Source organism: Mytilus galloprovincialis, chromosome 1 (genome assembly GCF_965363235.1).
Source record: "Mytilus galloprovincialis chromosome 1, xbMytGall1.hap1.1, whole genome shotgun sequence".
Taxonomy (NCBI): Eukaryota; Metazoa; Mollusca; class Bivalvia; order Mytilida; family Mytilidae; genus Mytilus; species Mytilus galloprovincialis.
In genome coordinates, this window is record NC_134838.1 from 37,633,535 (window position 1) to 37,649,633 (window position 16,099).

A 16,099-nucleotide genomic window follows, 5' to 3' on the forward strand; every position below is an offset into this window, starting at 1 on the left:
CATTATTTGTATGCTAATTTCTAAAATAATTGAATGCATTTTGAAAGGATCTTTTGATGATTTACATAGGCAGACCCAGACACGGTAGCTGTCGGCAAACTTCTGCTGTTTTTTTTTTTGTTTTTGTTTTTTTTGTTGTTGTTGTTGCAATAGTTGTAGGATATTTATTACAAATAAATAGTAATTAAATTGGAAGATGACACTACTGATTTCTATTTTACCATCAAAGGTCAACATAGTTCAATTACTTTCTTCATGAACATGAAAATTAGCTTTGTTTCTGATGATCGTTTTGACAGCAAACCATATGCACAGACCACCATGTGTCTAAACTTCTAATGCAAGTACGTGTTTCACAATTATAGCGATATGTAGACCTTTTTAGGGATGCAATACAATATAATAGCAACGTTACGACATTAACTAACAAGAATGTGTCCACAGTACACGGATGCCCCACTCGCACTATCATTTTGTATGTTCAGTGGACCGTGAAATTGGGATAAAAATTATAATTTGCCATTAAAACAAGAAAGATCATATCATAGGGAACATGTGTACTGAATTTCAAGTTGATTGGACTTCAACTTCATCAAAAACTACTTCGACCAAAAACTTTAACCTGAAGCGGGACAGTCGGACAAACGAACGAACGAACGAACGAACGTATGCACAGACCAGAAAACATAATGCCCCTCTACTATCGTAGGTGGGGCATAAAAATGTTCACTAAACCATTTGTGAAGTTACCCTGGTTTTAAAATCCAGAGCACTTTGTAACCTTCTTTTAATAAGGATTTGCTCTATGCATTTTGCTATGAGACAAATGAATGAAGCTGGATTTGGACTGCAATTTGAAGGGTAAAGTATATTGGTTAGCATCTAAATTTAGCATAGTAGCAAGCCAACAAATGACTCCCCATGCATGCAAAGATGTAATGCAATGGTTTCTTAAACGTACAGAGAGCGTGGCACTCTCTCGTCACGAGGCATAGGTGGATTTGGCGTTTTCATTAAGACCGGACAGGATAGCGGATTTATACACCCAGACAGAATAATTCAATCGTCATATTTCGATGATCTACAGTGGCCATAATGAGTTTGGAAGGTATAGATCATATGTAGGTTACCAATCAAATAAGTCCAGACATTCGTTTTCATGCCTTCAAAGTTAAACTTTAAAATACAATGCTCATATTCAGTTAATAACTGTGGGGACAAAAACACGAAGAACACAATTAAACTCTTTTGCTTACAATTCAGTTCTCCACCGACCGGCACTGTCATTCTTTTTATGTAAGTTAAGATTGATGTCACCAATATGCAAATCGTGACAGTAATATCATTCATTTCATCTGAGACTAAATTTACAATGAGTCCCAATCTAACGAAAATATAGATCTCTGATTTCATGATGCTTAAATGTGCTTCGACGAATTATCGAATAATCTTAATGAGATTGGGATGAGCCATACGATAGCTTCTGGGATATAGACGCGATCAATATAGTCGCTTAGTTTCATGTTGTAAATGATAGTCCTTTATCTCTCCTATCCAATAAATATAGCATGGTTGGAAAATGGATGGCCTGGATTCTGAACGCAATGCGACTAGGCTCAGCGGCAAAGAAAACTATTTACAACCTCGGGTAGGCCTGAAGTTTGAGACATTCTATTTATAGATCTTTATAGGTTTACCAGTGCACATATAACAGCAGGAATAATACTTGATGACTTTGGACAAAGATCCACAAAGAAATCTGAAGATCTAAATTTCATTTTTAATATGTTCTATGTGAATGGAATATTAAACAACCGGATGATTTCAGATTAATGATAATAAATGCAGTGAAAATAATATTTTTGTACATAAAATTTAAATATTTTATTAAAATTGAAGGTGTTAATAAAATCTATTTAAAAACACGAAGATTCACAGCGTGCAAATTTCCGTGTCTGAATTAAAATAGTCGAGCGTGAATTTCAATATTTGATTATAATCTATGATATAATCCAAGGTCATATTTTATAGAAATAAACCTGTTGATATATTACTTGTTTACTTTTCGCAATCGAAAGTCCTTGGTGTACTACTTGCCAGGTTAATGTTTATAAATAGCGGTAAGATGTTCCAAATAAATTAAGACTTATTCAACTGAATAAAAGACCATTCTATATAAAATCAATTATGATTTAAATTTGAAGTCAATCGAAAATACACGTGATTGTTGCGTAAAAATACTGACCACCGAAAGAAACGCAATGGTAACAATCACAGCACTATTCGAATTCAATTTGTCTTTACGAGAAGAAAACATTCTAAAGTAATCCAAAAACATGAGTCCATAACACACTCCTGCCATCACTATCCTGTGTTTCTATTTTGTGAACCGTAAAAACGCAAAACCATAATTTGGCTATGCTTTATAAAGTTCCCCTTAGCTTTAAGTGGAGGTGACCACATCTTAGTCCATTGAATGCCCTAAGAAAAACAATAACCTTAACGCGACAGACTAACGGACACACACACAGACCAGAAAACATCATGCATGTATATCTATTGGATAATTTTGCACCCTGAACATTTATGGCATTATTTGTACCATGTACAATCATCTTGCTGCATTTTTTTGGATGATCTGTATATTTAAACAAAATTGTTTTGAAATAAATATCGATCCATTCATTCTTCTTTATTCTTTAAACTTTTAAAATATTTACTTTTCGATTTTTGTGCAACTTGGGATCTTTTAATGCATCAGAAACTGTTTTACAGTGGACTCGATATTTCGATAAAAAAATAATAAATTGCAGTTTACCGAAAGAGGTTATTTCAAAATATCGTTCACTACTTACTTTAATTTACAGTATTACAGTTACATGTTTGTATTTTAAGGATTTACCAATCATGACTGCGACGTAATTTGATAAACAGTACACATGAAAGACCAAATAAATATAACAGAGTCCGGCATTATTAGTAATAGCTAGTTTGATCGCTGTTTCTGAAAAATATGGCGACCATCCGTCATAATACCCATAAAAAAGACGGATTTTCGTCTGGCTGGGCGGGATGTAAAATAGAAAGCCTTGTCGGATCAGAAAGATGTGCCGCGTGCATATAGAAATGTTTTCGCGCTCTCTTGTCGTCGAAGAAACCTTGCAAGAGCTGTATGAGAGGCCCGTAGGTGACCTGTTTCAAGTCAACATGTGTGACCTTATCCAGCATGTCCTCTCAGTTTCCACAAGTTGTCAGTCATTCATGTAAGATCCATTGTTGATTAATTGTTATTTGTTCACTATGCTACAATAATTATGTTTTGGACTTCAACAGCAGCACAAGTAGCATTGAATAAAATGTTTATTTTGTGGATATTTTACAGTGTAGTTGAAAGCTTTCACAATATCTCTTCTAGACATTTATATATGCCTATTCAAGAGGTTTTCAAGAACTCGAGAAACAAAGACCATTTAAAATTGACCACAACTATCTCTTTCAGATTTCAGACGGGATAAACTGGTTTTCTAATTTTGTGAAATCATAAAATCATAACTTTTGTATGAGGACGATCCGAGGATATATCGATCTGAAAGAAGTATATTGACTGAGGGCGAATTCTGAGATCAACTTCTTAAGGTCGATATATTTTCGTATTGACATCATGCAAAGACTGCAATTGTTATATCATTATTGTCAACATTATAAGTTGGTGGTTCATATGGTAAAATCAGTGTTCGTCTATTGCGCAACAGAGTTCATATCATAACAACATGTATGTTCTCGTCCTGATTACTGTTTATGACTACCATTCGGGCATTTAGTGCTTAGACGTCAAACGGCATTTTCTAACTTGATAATTGCCATTTTTATAAATTGCTTGGATCGTGATCTCAGGGGCCAAGCCAGCCAGCTCATAGTTGGTAACACGTTAAAGCAATCTTCTTGGACTACTGGGAGTGGAAAAAAACATTTCGTCATCCCAATATTTTTTTCTTGACCAATGCTCTGAACGTGTCTTTAACCTTTCTAATTGAGTTCGATTCAGATTACTCGTTTTGAAAGGAATATGTCCGTAGTTTTCAATTTGATTCTTTTATGATGGCTCAACAACTGATTTCTTAGTTTTTTGCATGGATAATGTAAACACAGGAATCAATTTAGTAACAAAAGTTTCATTGGTATTTCAACTGTATACAACATTTAACCAACTTGGAACAAAATTTATTAAAATAAGAAAGGAAAAAATAAGAAAAAATATAGATCAGGTCTTCTGCTATAGTATACTTCACTTTCCTGCAAAGAAGAAAAAAGGACTATGGTTTGTAATCACGAAAAGCTTATACAAACAACATACATGAAAAATAATTATTGCTCCAAGAACAAAAACCATTTAGCTATGTGTGCTTTATAAATAGTTTTGTAAAGATTGCTTTAATTTGTTGACTTGTGATCAAGAAAATATTTTCTTCATTGATATGAATTAGATTACAAGATATGGCCCTTAATTTAAACTCCTTCGAATATCAAAGTTAAAGTTTTTCTCTTAATCAAATCAGTCCATGTGTGTCAAATATTTGACATCGGTCCTAACATGGATTTACATGCGACGAATAAATCGTTTCGGACGTTTCATCGGACTATCAACTTAGTCGTAAAAATCATGTAATAATATCTTTATCAACCAAATTTTGAACAGGATCGGATTAACCTTCCGGAGTACATGAGTTACCACAGTTTATTGTGAAGTTTGTGTTGTTCAGTCTTTGGTTTTCTATGTTTGTTGTTTGTCGTTTGGTGTTTTTTGCCCTGGCTTCGACTTATGAGTTTGGTTTCTATCTTTCGCCTCACTTTTATGCTATTTGAGGAATAGCATTCACATGTTTTTATTTTTCGATAGTAAGCAATATCCATGGCTGTTCTTCCAAAATTATACTAAGAAAAATCTAATATTACCAAGTTAGTGTAGATTCTAACTTATTTTGTTTTCTGTTATACTTTTATATGCTAGCTGCATGAAATAATGAAGAAACTATTCGGGTAATGTATAGGAAATAATGGTAACTTACCAAAATAGGTCTGTAAAGTTCTGACATCCCTATTCACTGTTTCAAGCGACAGCATGTCCTCAGCCATATCCTTCTTAATAATACCCAATTCTTTGTCTGCATTAAAATGAAATACAAGTAACTATATTTAAAGATATATAATACCGAAAAAAATAATTCAAATAGGAAAGAGAAAAAGTGAGGGATTGCGAAATTTAAGAAAGAATTCGAAATTCAGACAATAAGGATAGAACGCAAAACAAACATCTAGTGACTATGGCATTTAATAGAACCCAAAACGAGTCCAAATAATCTGGTGATATGGGCATTTCAAACTTCGGCATTTGATAGAACGTAAACCGAGTCACAAATATCTGGTGATACGGGCATTTCAAACTACGATATTTCATAGAACGCAAAACGAATCAAAACATCTGGTGATACGAGCATTTCAAATTACGGCATTTGATAGAACGCATAACGAATCCAAAATATCTGGTTATACGTGCATTTCAAACTACCGCATTTGATATAACACGAAACGAGTCCCGAATATCTGGCGATACATGCATTTCAAACTACGGCATTTGATAGAAAGCAGGATGAGTTCTAAAATCTAGTGATATGGAGATTTCAAAGTATGGCATTTTATAGAACGAAAACGCATACCAAATATCTTGTGATATGAGCATTTCAAACAACGGCATTTGATAGAAAGCAAAACGAGCCCCAAATATATTGTGATACGTGAATTCTTTTCAAACTAAAGCACTTGATAGAACGATTAATGAGTCCAAACATCGGACAATACGGGCATTTCAAACTATGTCATTTCATTGAACGCAAAACGAATCAGATTCATCTTGTGATACAGGCATTTCAAAGTACAGCATTTAATAGACTGAACGCAAAATATCCCCCAACTATAATGATACGGGTATTTCAAACTACGGTATTTCATAGAGAGCAAAACGAGTCCAAAATATTTGGTGTTACGGGCTTTTCAAACTACGGTAATTGATAGAAGGCAATACCAAATATACATTGTATATATATAGTGATACGGGAATTTCACAAATTACAGCATTTAGTTAGACGCAAATACGAATCACAAATATCTGGTGATATGGGCATTTCAAACTACAGCATTTAATATGTCGCAAAACGAGTCCAAAATATCTGGTGATACGGGCATTTCAAAATAGCATTTGAAAGAGCGCAGTACGAATCTCAGCAAATATCTGTTGATACGGGAATTTTAAACTATGGTATTTGATAGAACGCAAAATGAGACCCAAATATGTGGTGAGATGGGCATTTTGAACTCTGTTGATACGGGAATTTTAAACTATGGTATTTGATAGAACGCAAAATGAGACCCAAATATGTGGTGAGATGGGCATTTTGAACTACGGTATTTGATAGAAAGTATTTACGAGTCCCAAATTAGCTGGTGATATCGGCATTTCAAACTACGGCATTTGATAGAAAGCAATACGAGCCCAAAATATGTGGTGAGACAGGCATTTTCAGCTACGGTATTTGATAGATAGAATACCGTAGCTGGTGATACGGGAATTTCAAACTACGATATTTGATAGAACGCAATACAAATCCCAAATATCTGGTAATACGGGCATTTCAAACTACAACATTTGAAAAAAAAAACAAAACAAGTCCCAAATATCTGGTGATACGGGTATTACACAAATAACTACATTTGATAGAACCCAAAACGAGTCCCAAATATCTGGTGATACGGGCATTTCACCATTTACGGCATTTGATAGAACGCATTTCTAACGAGTTCCAAATATCTGGTGATACGGGCATTTCACAAACTACGGCATTTGATAGAACGCATTTCTAACGAGTTCCAAATATCTGGTGATACGGGCATTTCACAAACTACGGCATTTGATAGAACGCATTTCTAACGAGTCCCAAATATCTGGTGATACGGGCATTTCAAACTACGGTATTTGACAGAACACATTTCTAACGAGTTCCAAATATCTGGTGATACGGGCATTTCAAACTACGGCATTTGATAGAACGCATTTCTAACGAGTCCCAAATATCTGGTGATACGGGCATTTCAAACTACGGTATTTGACAGAACACATTTCTAACGAGTTCCAAATATCTGGTGATACGGGCATTTCAAACTACGGTATTTGATAGAAGGCATTTCTAACGAGTTCCAAATATCTGATGATACGGGCATTTCACAAACTACGGTATTTGATATATAGAACGCATTTCTAACGAGTTCCAAATATCTGGTGATACGGGCATTTCAAACTACGGCATTTGATAGAAAATTAAGCGGACCAAACTGTTTGACATTTTGATAATTTATGAAGTTCTTTTGTTTTTGGTACCTTATATATTTGAGCATTTATAAAACTTGTTTTTTTTTAATTGAGCAAGTGCTATTACCTACAAATCCTTTAGCCATAGTGAGCAGAACTTTAATGCTTGAAGTTTTCTGTCCTTTTAAGTGGGCAATATCAAATCGGCTGATGCAGGTAAATTCTTTAGCCCAGTTGTGTTTCATTGACTGGATATCTTGTCTCATGAGGTCACAATTATCTGGTTCCCTAATGATGGATTCTGCTCTTTTATATTTTTTCTGTAAATCTTTGGACTGGATTTCTATGGAATGAAATAGGCTTGCGACGTCTGAAATAAATAAGAAAGGAATACAATCATATAAAAAAAATCACACCATTTTCCATCGAGATTGAAAATTATGATTCTGTAATTTTTTTCCAACAAATCACGCAGTTAAACCATGATACCATTTAATTTTTCTGACGGTAAATTTATTCGTATTTATATTGGGTGCTAACGTGAAGATAAAAGATACATGGCAGTAAAATCACGGTGGGTATGGTTGTCCTGCGAGAGAACGTACTGTGCTGGTGATTCGGTCCTGACGGGTGCTGGTGATAAATGAAAAAATGTAAACAAAGACGAAAATGATGATTTTTGACGTTTTCACTCATAAAAAATGGAAGAAAACGGTTGAGATTTTTCAATTTTGTTTCTTATGGGTTCATATGTAAACCATTAAAAAGTTGACCCTCTAAACTGTTTCAGTAAGCGTAACACAAAAATGCTCATTTTCAGAAAATCTAGAACTGAAAAAATAAAACAAAAATGCTCATATAGTCCGCTTTCTATACAGCAATCCACACGACAAAACTATTTTGTGAATAAAACATTGCAATTAATTAAAATTTAGCATTTTCTCAATTTATTTATGTCCTGATACTGTGCTGGTGGGTCCTGTCATTGTGCTGGTGGGTCCTGATACGGTGCTGGTGATTTTGAATAAGAAGTTGGTCATATTTGAAACAAATGTTACAAAATCAATAAAATTGGGCAGATAAATGTTGTCAATAGGATCTATGACTTCTATTTTAGCTCTTGTGCATCCATTTTGGCTGTTTAATATGTGTTTTCAAATGATCGTAACTTGTATTACATAATTACATAAAAGGGCAACATCTTTCGTCCAATATCAGATAACAATATATAGTATCTAAAATAAAAATAGTTTTATTAAGATATCAAATGCCCCTTACATTGAGGCTTCAACAATGATCAAAGCCCATGCCGCATAGACTTGTTTGCTAGCCCTCCGCATTCCCCTCCCCAATTCCACCCAACCAACCCTCCTCATTTCCTCCTTCATTGTTACAGTGGTGTACCAACACTACAAAATAATAACACAAAGACACACATTATTGAACAACGAATGCTCGCAGGTACTGAACATGCTGAAAGCTAGTTCAAAGTCGCATTTTCAACTAATAGATAAACCATGTTCTCATATACAAAAATCCAAATCGTGTCGATTAAAAAAGTCTCAAAACTTAAGTTCACATTTTAATGTTTGATGAAGCAGAACTTTAAAAGTGTGCAGTGAATCTTGTGCTCACAACAGTTATTGTCATAATTATGTTTGCATAAGACTTATATAGGAATAAAGAAGGTACCTATAATATTTTACACTTCAATTTAATAATCATGAATGGAAGGAAATGGTACGGAAGATTACATAGGACAAAAAGAAATTGATAGTTTTTTTTGACAAAAGACTTAAACGCTTCTTTGCATTATATAGAACAGCTCTTCTATAAAAGCATGCAAAAAAAAACTTTGATTGACTTTTTTTGTATGTTTGCTTGGATGTTTTCAAACAATAGGGAGGCGGAGTTTCAATACATACTGGGATTAATTTGATTGGGCAAATAAAAACTGAGAGGAATTGAAGTTAATGTATTAGAAGAGCTGTAAATTCTTAGAAAAAAATCTTGTTGTCGTAGATGGTTAAATCCTCAACAAAATCTCAATAACTTTGTTTAAACGAATAAAGGTTTCAAATCAAATGTTCGTGAACTGTTTAGCTTCCACCCTAACGAGGCATGTTAGCTGTTCGAATGCTGTTGCAACTGACGCACGGAAACTTTCACATTTCCATCTTCTTTACTGAAATATTTTACCCAGCTCATACTTGACAGGATTGTTATCCTAGTAACAGGTATCACCAATGAATTGAAAACGTCAAGTTAAAAATTCCACAATACTATATTATTCATTTTATGTGTCTATTTGTTCGAAAAAAGTCGAAAAGTAGAGAGTTTTTCTAATGTCATGATTGTCAGTCGCTTTCTAGATCTATGCTAAGCATTTATTTCAGATGACATGGACTCCTCACCCTGGTGACCCTGCTGCGTTTCATAACTTTATCCGTATACATATATCAACAGATAAACAAAAGGCTGCAACTGGTATTTTTGTATTTAAAATGATTCGTTGTAACGAGAATTTTTGTGGTGAATGGAAACTGTGAAGGTCAAAATCTTAAATTGCTTATAAATGTTGCTGGACCCAGTTTCGTTATCTGATCTGAATTTTCTGAAATGTGCAAGGTAAATGGACATTGGCCTTTTGATTTTTTTACTCGGTAAGTTTTGCCCTAAGTGCTTGAACTTTTGCAATATTAACGCCGATTTCAATGAGTGTGTAGACAAAGGGAATATCTTTGGTTATCTTGCTTGTTGAACAGAAAAGTCATTGTTATGTTATGTAAACTTCCCTACTTTAAGACGGTAGACTAGTCCGACAAATGACACATCTTTCTGTCTGTAGGACAAGGCTACTTCGAAAGGAGGGTAATATACCTTACCTAACAATGAATTCACGGTTTAGCTAACAAGAAAGCTAACCAAAGATATTACCTTTGCCTACATACTCAATGGAATCGGCTGCAACTAAAAACTCGAATACACTTTAACAGACAATGGTCATGTTTGTTGATGAATATTGTTTTTCCTAGATTCACTCTTGAGCTTATATATGATCTTATAGCGATTCGGGTTGATAACCAGTTGAAATAAAGCCAGTTTTTTGTGTGTGTAGATTTGTATTGTTTTTAACTGTTATGACCTTTTAAAGTTAAATGTAGGTGTTTAATCTAAGAATTTCTTTTTTAAACTAATATACTTGTTTTATACTCAATTGGTAGTATGAAGCTACGAGATATTTTAACTTTTTGAAATTGAAGGCACAATTAATAAAGCAAACGGTAGTTTCAAATACTTTTAAATAGATTTTTAACGATAATGTATCCTTGTGTTGATCCCATGCTAAACATAACAAAAATCTCTGTTCAAAGGTCTGTGAATTTTCTACAAAAAAAGTGATTTTATTTTCACCAAATTCTCTTTTTCTACTAAATACAATAATGAACTATAAATAATAATGCTTTGCAAAAAGTTTCCCCTTGATATATTTTAAAAATTATATCTCTATTATTCCTTGTCTGTGCTGTTTTGATACTATTGCAGTTTGCACATTTCGTAATTGACAGGCCACAGAAGGGGTAATAAACCATACACGAAAAGATAAAATATTGATCTAAGTACTTAATTTGCATCTCTGAACCCCCAACCCCGGCTTGTTTTTTTAGGAGGGTGTCTAAAAATTGTCAATTACAGACAGCCGAGTACATATTTTACTTTCAAGGCGTGATTACGTTGATTGTTAAAGTCCTGAAAACGGATAGATGGGAACAAAAATGTTTGATATATCTGGTTTTAGATTCAGTTTTTTTAAATATAAATTAAGGCTACATTTTCATATAATAATACTAAGAATTCACAATATCATAAAATGCAGAAAAAAATGGATGAATTGAAATATCTTAGTAAGGAGTCATTACTACAGAGATGGTGTGTTTGACACACAAAACGTAAAAGCTTAGTGATATTACCAATATTATAATAAAAGTGTATTTTAGTTGGGTAATTTTTCCATTTACTTAATTTTTTCAATTAGAAGTAAGGCACATTTGATTTTTATTCATAGAAATATTTAAATATAGAAAAGTAGGACACATTGTTCACTTCCTCCCAAGTAATTCTTAAGATATTTATTTATTTTGGAATTTTGAAATGAAAAAGCTAAGAAATCTTAGTTTTGTTAGTGTTCTCTAGGTTATCTCGTCTTCATTCTCTGACATATTCTAGTCTGCCCTTTCATAAAATAGTGTATTTTTTTTAATGTTCTATCGAACTTTCGAAAAAAAATACCTGATAACCGTTCAGACAAAAAAATTATGTTGAAAAAATCTTACAGATACAGCAAGTGATTCTTAATAACTATAAGATACATTTTAAAATACAACTTTTAAATCTTACGGGAAACTATTCCAAGCTTAAAATTTTCACTGTAACCTCGCTCTAACTTATCCCCTATCCCCCCCCCCCCCCAAAAAAAAAAGAAAACCAAACAATCAAACAAACAAATCAGCAATACTATTGTCATTCTTATAGTCATCACTCAATTGTTCAAAAACAAATGTGTTTTAAGCTGCCAAAGACATTTTTATTTTATGGGTTATTGTTGAAGGTCGTACGATGACGTATGGTTGTTAACACATACTTCCTTTGGTTTCTTATGGAAATTTGTCCATTGACAACAAACATACCACATCATATACTTTATATAAGTATTGTATAAATTACAACGTATTTTCATGATCTTGCAAAATGATCGTAATCCCGAAAAACGTTAACATATTTTCTTATCTTAAAAGGGGACAAGAAGGGTTCCATTAACAGGCCAATAAATAAGATTACAGTTAATTTAAAAAAAAAATAGGGGTATGTTTTCTCTCATAATAACAGTAAACAGACTCACAACAATGTCAATTTCAAGAAAGTAGACAACAGTTAATTAGTCAATAACAGTACAGCATCAATGATATAAAATATATGACACTTTTAACTAAAATATAAAGGCACAGAACCAGGACATAGGAGCACAGAACCAGGACCGTTTTTCTTATCACCAGCACAGCGACAGGACAATTCCGTTTAACGAACTTGCACGACTTTTTCAATATAATATTGTTGTAATATACTTTGCATGGTACTTATGACGCATCAGAGAAAAATTCAGCAACAAAACAGTCGTTTTATTGCCGTTCTGATACAATGTAAACAAACCCACCAGCACAGAATCAGGACCCACCAGCACCCGTCAGGACCGAATCACCAGCACAGTACGTTCCCTCGCAGGACAACCATACCCACCGTGAAAATGATACGAATTAAAACACACAGAAGAATGATCGCTGTAGTTTTAAAAAAGCACAAACAACCCGGTCTGCTGGTAATCATCTCACAGTCACCCTGTAATATTGACCGCTGAACGTTCGACTCGCTATCAAACAGAAAAGTTAAAATCACATTAATTTTTCACAATGCAGACACATTAAATCCTACAATTTCATTGGCCGAGAGCACTTTGCTATATTCTAATTGAAGATTATTAATCGGATTAATCGGAAGACTATTGGATTAGATCTAGATTTACCTTTTTTAAAATTTGAAATATCCATTACTCGTGCGTGTCCTATTCTGTACTGGTCCAGAATGTTTTCGACGTCTGAAATATCAAGGATAAATTAAAGCAAGGACAAAGAAAACATCAGATTATTTAACAAGAAAAAAGTTATCGAACAACGTTTTTCTATACACGATATACATAAGCCTAGAATGAAACTAAGCAATTTGACATACATGTATTTCATAAAAATTACATGCTAAAAAATACAAATCAAATTCCTAGGATATCATGAAAAAATCAAAGAGCCTTTATTATTTAAGTTATTTTTTTCGGATTAAAATTACATCAGTCGGCGCATATATACTTGTACAGACGTAAGTAAATGTTCAACTTGGATTGGTAGCCTTAGTGAACCCCAAAAAGCCTTTAAGAATTTATAATTGTAACTGCTTGGGCCGAACAAAAAAAAGATATGCAATGTTCTACAATAGTTATAGAGAACATAATATATAATCTGATTTTGTAAGAAATTCATATTTTACCAACGGCCTTCAAGAAAATGTTCTATTTCAGCATCCCTTTGATTTATAAAGCAAAAGTATCTAATTTACATGATTTCGGTTTTCTTACTGGAATCCATTTAAGAGATAGAGTATCTGCAATAAAATAGTATACCTTTCTCTGAAGACCTCTGAAGAACCAACTGGTAGAGAATAAATAGTAACACCACGGCTATAGCAAATATTTGAGCATGTGATATGGTCTGTAACTCTTCGAAACTGAAAAAAAAAAAATATCAAACATTTTAAATGATATGCCTCAAATGTGCATCTATACATAATGCTTGCTGGAATTGGGAACCAATATTTCCATAGTATTCTTGGTGGAAGGATGATGATTTTGTATGATTAAGTGTTATTATATAAATGGGCCGTTATTAATGTGATTCATAATCCCACAACTCACGGGTTCAAACCGAAAGAAATGTACTTACCTCACTGGTAATACACTCAAAGTCGATCAGCTTCGATAAGATTGCGAAATCAAGTCTACAAAAAAGAATCATTAACTAAATCGGTGATTATGTTTGCAACAAAGTTTTTCTGACAAGTTTATTAGACAAAAATAGCTCAACAAAAGCATACAATCAATTTAAGCAAAACAAAATGAAGTAAATAAAAAAAAAAAAAAAAAGCATACAAAAAAAAAAAACAAAAAAAAAAACGTAAATGTATCTACAACTTGATCAGGTATAACAGAAAAGATTATGTAAAAAAAAAAAAAAGAAACATCTCCAAACCTGGCCATTTATCAATCAATAGACCAGAAGTTTGTTTAACCAATACTCTGCTTTTAAGGATTTGTCTGGATTTGTTTATTTACAGCCAATTAAACCAACACTGTAAAAAACATACCTTAAATCATACGTATTACAAAACAATATGATGATTGCATTCAACAACAGAAGTACGCCTTCCATGGTGCCAGCAATCAGACGTTACTATGTAGAGCGAAACACCGTGTAACGTCACAAAGCTTTGGAACAATTTCCGCTGAACGACGTTTCTAACGATGTAAATATAATGCCATTTCAAAGTGTACAAATTAACAAAGGGCGAATGTCTACTAAGGCATGAAAGAAACCATTTAGAAATTTTGTTTGGTTCAAGTATTTTACTTTGTAGGTAGAGGTTTCCAGGACATTTTGTTTCTTTTAGAAGTGGTTAAAAAATTAATCAATCTTAGCGCATAATCTTCATCGTCTGCACTCTAGATATGTCAATTTGATTTGATGTTTTTACCCTTGAGACAATATTCAGCTTTATATACCGAAAATATGACATATACCAAATAACAAACAGGCGAACACTTCGTGGAATCAATTCCAGAAAAAGTTGTCTGTGTTGATTGTGTATTGTTTCTAATTGTGTGTCTTTCTTGTCTCGCAGTTTGTTTTTTTTCCCATTGATTTTCCTCTTAATGACACTTGTATTTTTTCCCTTTTATATGAGCTATGAAAGGATTTGACATAACATGACAGTATCTTTTTTTTGTTCTGTTGTTACACAAATCAAGAATGTTTCAGATTAAAAGAATGGTCGAACGGTCGCAAAATTTTGAGACTGTCTTAAGTCAGTAGTTCAGTTGTCGTATGCTGCTGCAAGTCATTTTTTTTGTTTTTGTTTTTTTTTGTTTATCGTTTTATCAGAGATAAGGCAGTTGTTTTGTTTCCTTTGAAATATTTTACATCTTGTTATGTTGGAACCATTTACGGCTCATCATACTGATATTGGCTTTGGTCATCAAGGTTGAAGTTCGTGTGATGTCCTTATGTTGGTATAGTATCTACGTCATTTAGTTTCGTGTGAATATTTGTCTCATTTATAATCATACCACATCTTTTTATCTTTATATAAGACCGTTTTGGCAATCGCTAAAAGTGTACGTTACCAAACTTACAGAGACATGCTTTACTCTTGCTTAGCCTTCTCTGCATTTCTCTGGAATATGATTTAGTTTTGAAAGTTAAAAAAGGTACGAAAATAACTCAATATAGTTCTTATGTGCCTTATCGTTACATACTTAATATGATGTATCTTGATCAGCTGATTTTTAATAAGATTTCGGATTACTTTTAACTAGTGTCGATTTCGAAAAGGAAGTATACATTCGATTCAATCCTTATAACCACTTGTTACATAATCAGACGCTGTCATTTGGATTTAAAGGTGATTTACCAGAAATAATTTTAACATACACATTTCTTAAAAACTATACAAGCTAGAATCTGACACTCGAAAGTCGGTTTTGAATTAACCGACCCCCTACAGGCAATTAGTAACGGATATGCATTTGTGTTTGTTACAGAATATTAGATTCGTTAAATACTTTTATTATATAATACTGGATTTATAACTTTATTTCACATTGCTCAAAAACTTAATACCGTCGTCTGCTTCTAAGTCAGGAGCCTGCAGTTCATTGGATGTCGTTGGTTCATGTCTGTCATATTTGTCGTTAATTATTTTCTAATAAATTAAGCCGTTAGTTTTCTCATTTGAATAATTTCACATTTTTCATTTCGGAGCTTCTGAAACCAGACTATAAAAGGTATGGATTTTTCTCACTGTTGAAGGCCGTACAAATGCATAAAATTGCTTACATCCACTTAGTTTGATCTTTGGTGC

At 33.3% G+C, this 16,099-nt stretch overlaps 1 protein-coding gene and 1 long non-coding RNA gene across 2 annotated transcripts; both read right to left on the bottom strand.

Annotated features, from left to right (window-relative positions):
- Positions 1-4,199: 4,199 nt before the first annotated feature.
- On the bottom strand, positions 4,200-13,659 carry LOC143076484 (uncharacterized). The gene is made up of 5 exons (XM_076252321.1): positions 13,587-13,659; positions 12,939-13,010; positions 7,488-7,730; positions 5,067-5,162; positions 4,200-4,293 (listed from the first exon to the last, which is right to left on the bottom strand). The coding sequence occupies exons 2-5, from the start codon at positions 12,961-12,963 to the stop codon at positions 4,286-4,288; spliced, it is 372 nt and encodes a 123-aa protein (XP_076108436.1). The 5' UTR covers positions 12,964-13,010; positions 13,587-13,659; the 3' UTR covers positions 4,200-4,285.
- On the bottom strand, positions 13,658-14,565 carry LOC143076564 (uncharacterized). The gene is made up of 3 exons (XR_012978716.1): positions 14,327-14,565; positions 13,906-13,960; positions 13,658-13,690 (listed from the first exon to the last, which is right to left on the bottom strand). It is a non-coding gene; the product is annotated as an uncharacterized LOC143076564 (long non-coding RNA).
- Positions 14,566-16,099: the final 1,534 nt, after the last annotated feature.

Coding starts and splice junctions, on each gene's coding strand:
- LOC143076484 (XM_076252321.1), bottom strand. CDS start 12,963: ATGGATATTTCAAATTTTAAAAAAG. Junction 7,731..12,938: donor TATTTCAAATTTTAAAAAAG/GTAAATCTAGAT, acceptor TATTTATTTCAG/ACGTCGCAAGCCTATTTCAT. Junction 5,163..7,487: donor TATGGCTAAAGGATTTGTAG/GTAATAGCACTT, acceptor ATTTTAATGCAG/ACAAAGAATTGGGTATTATT.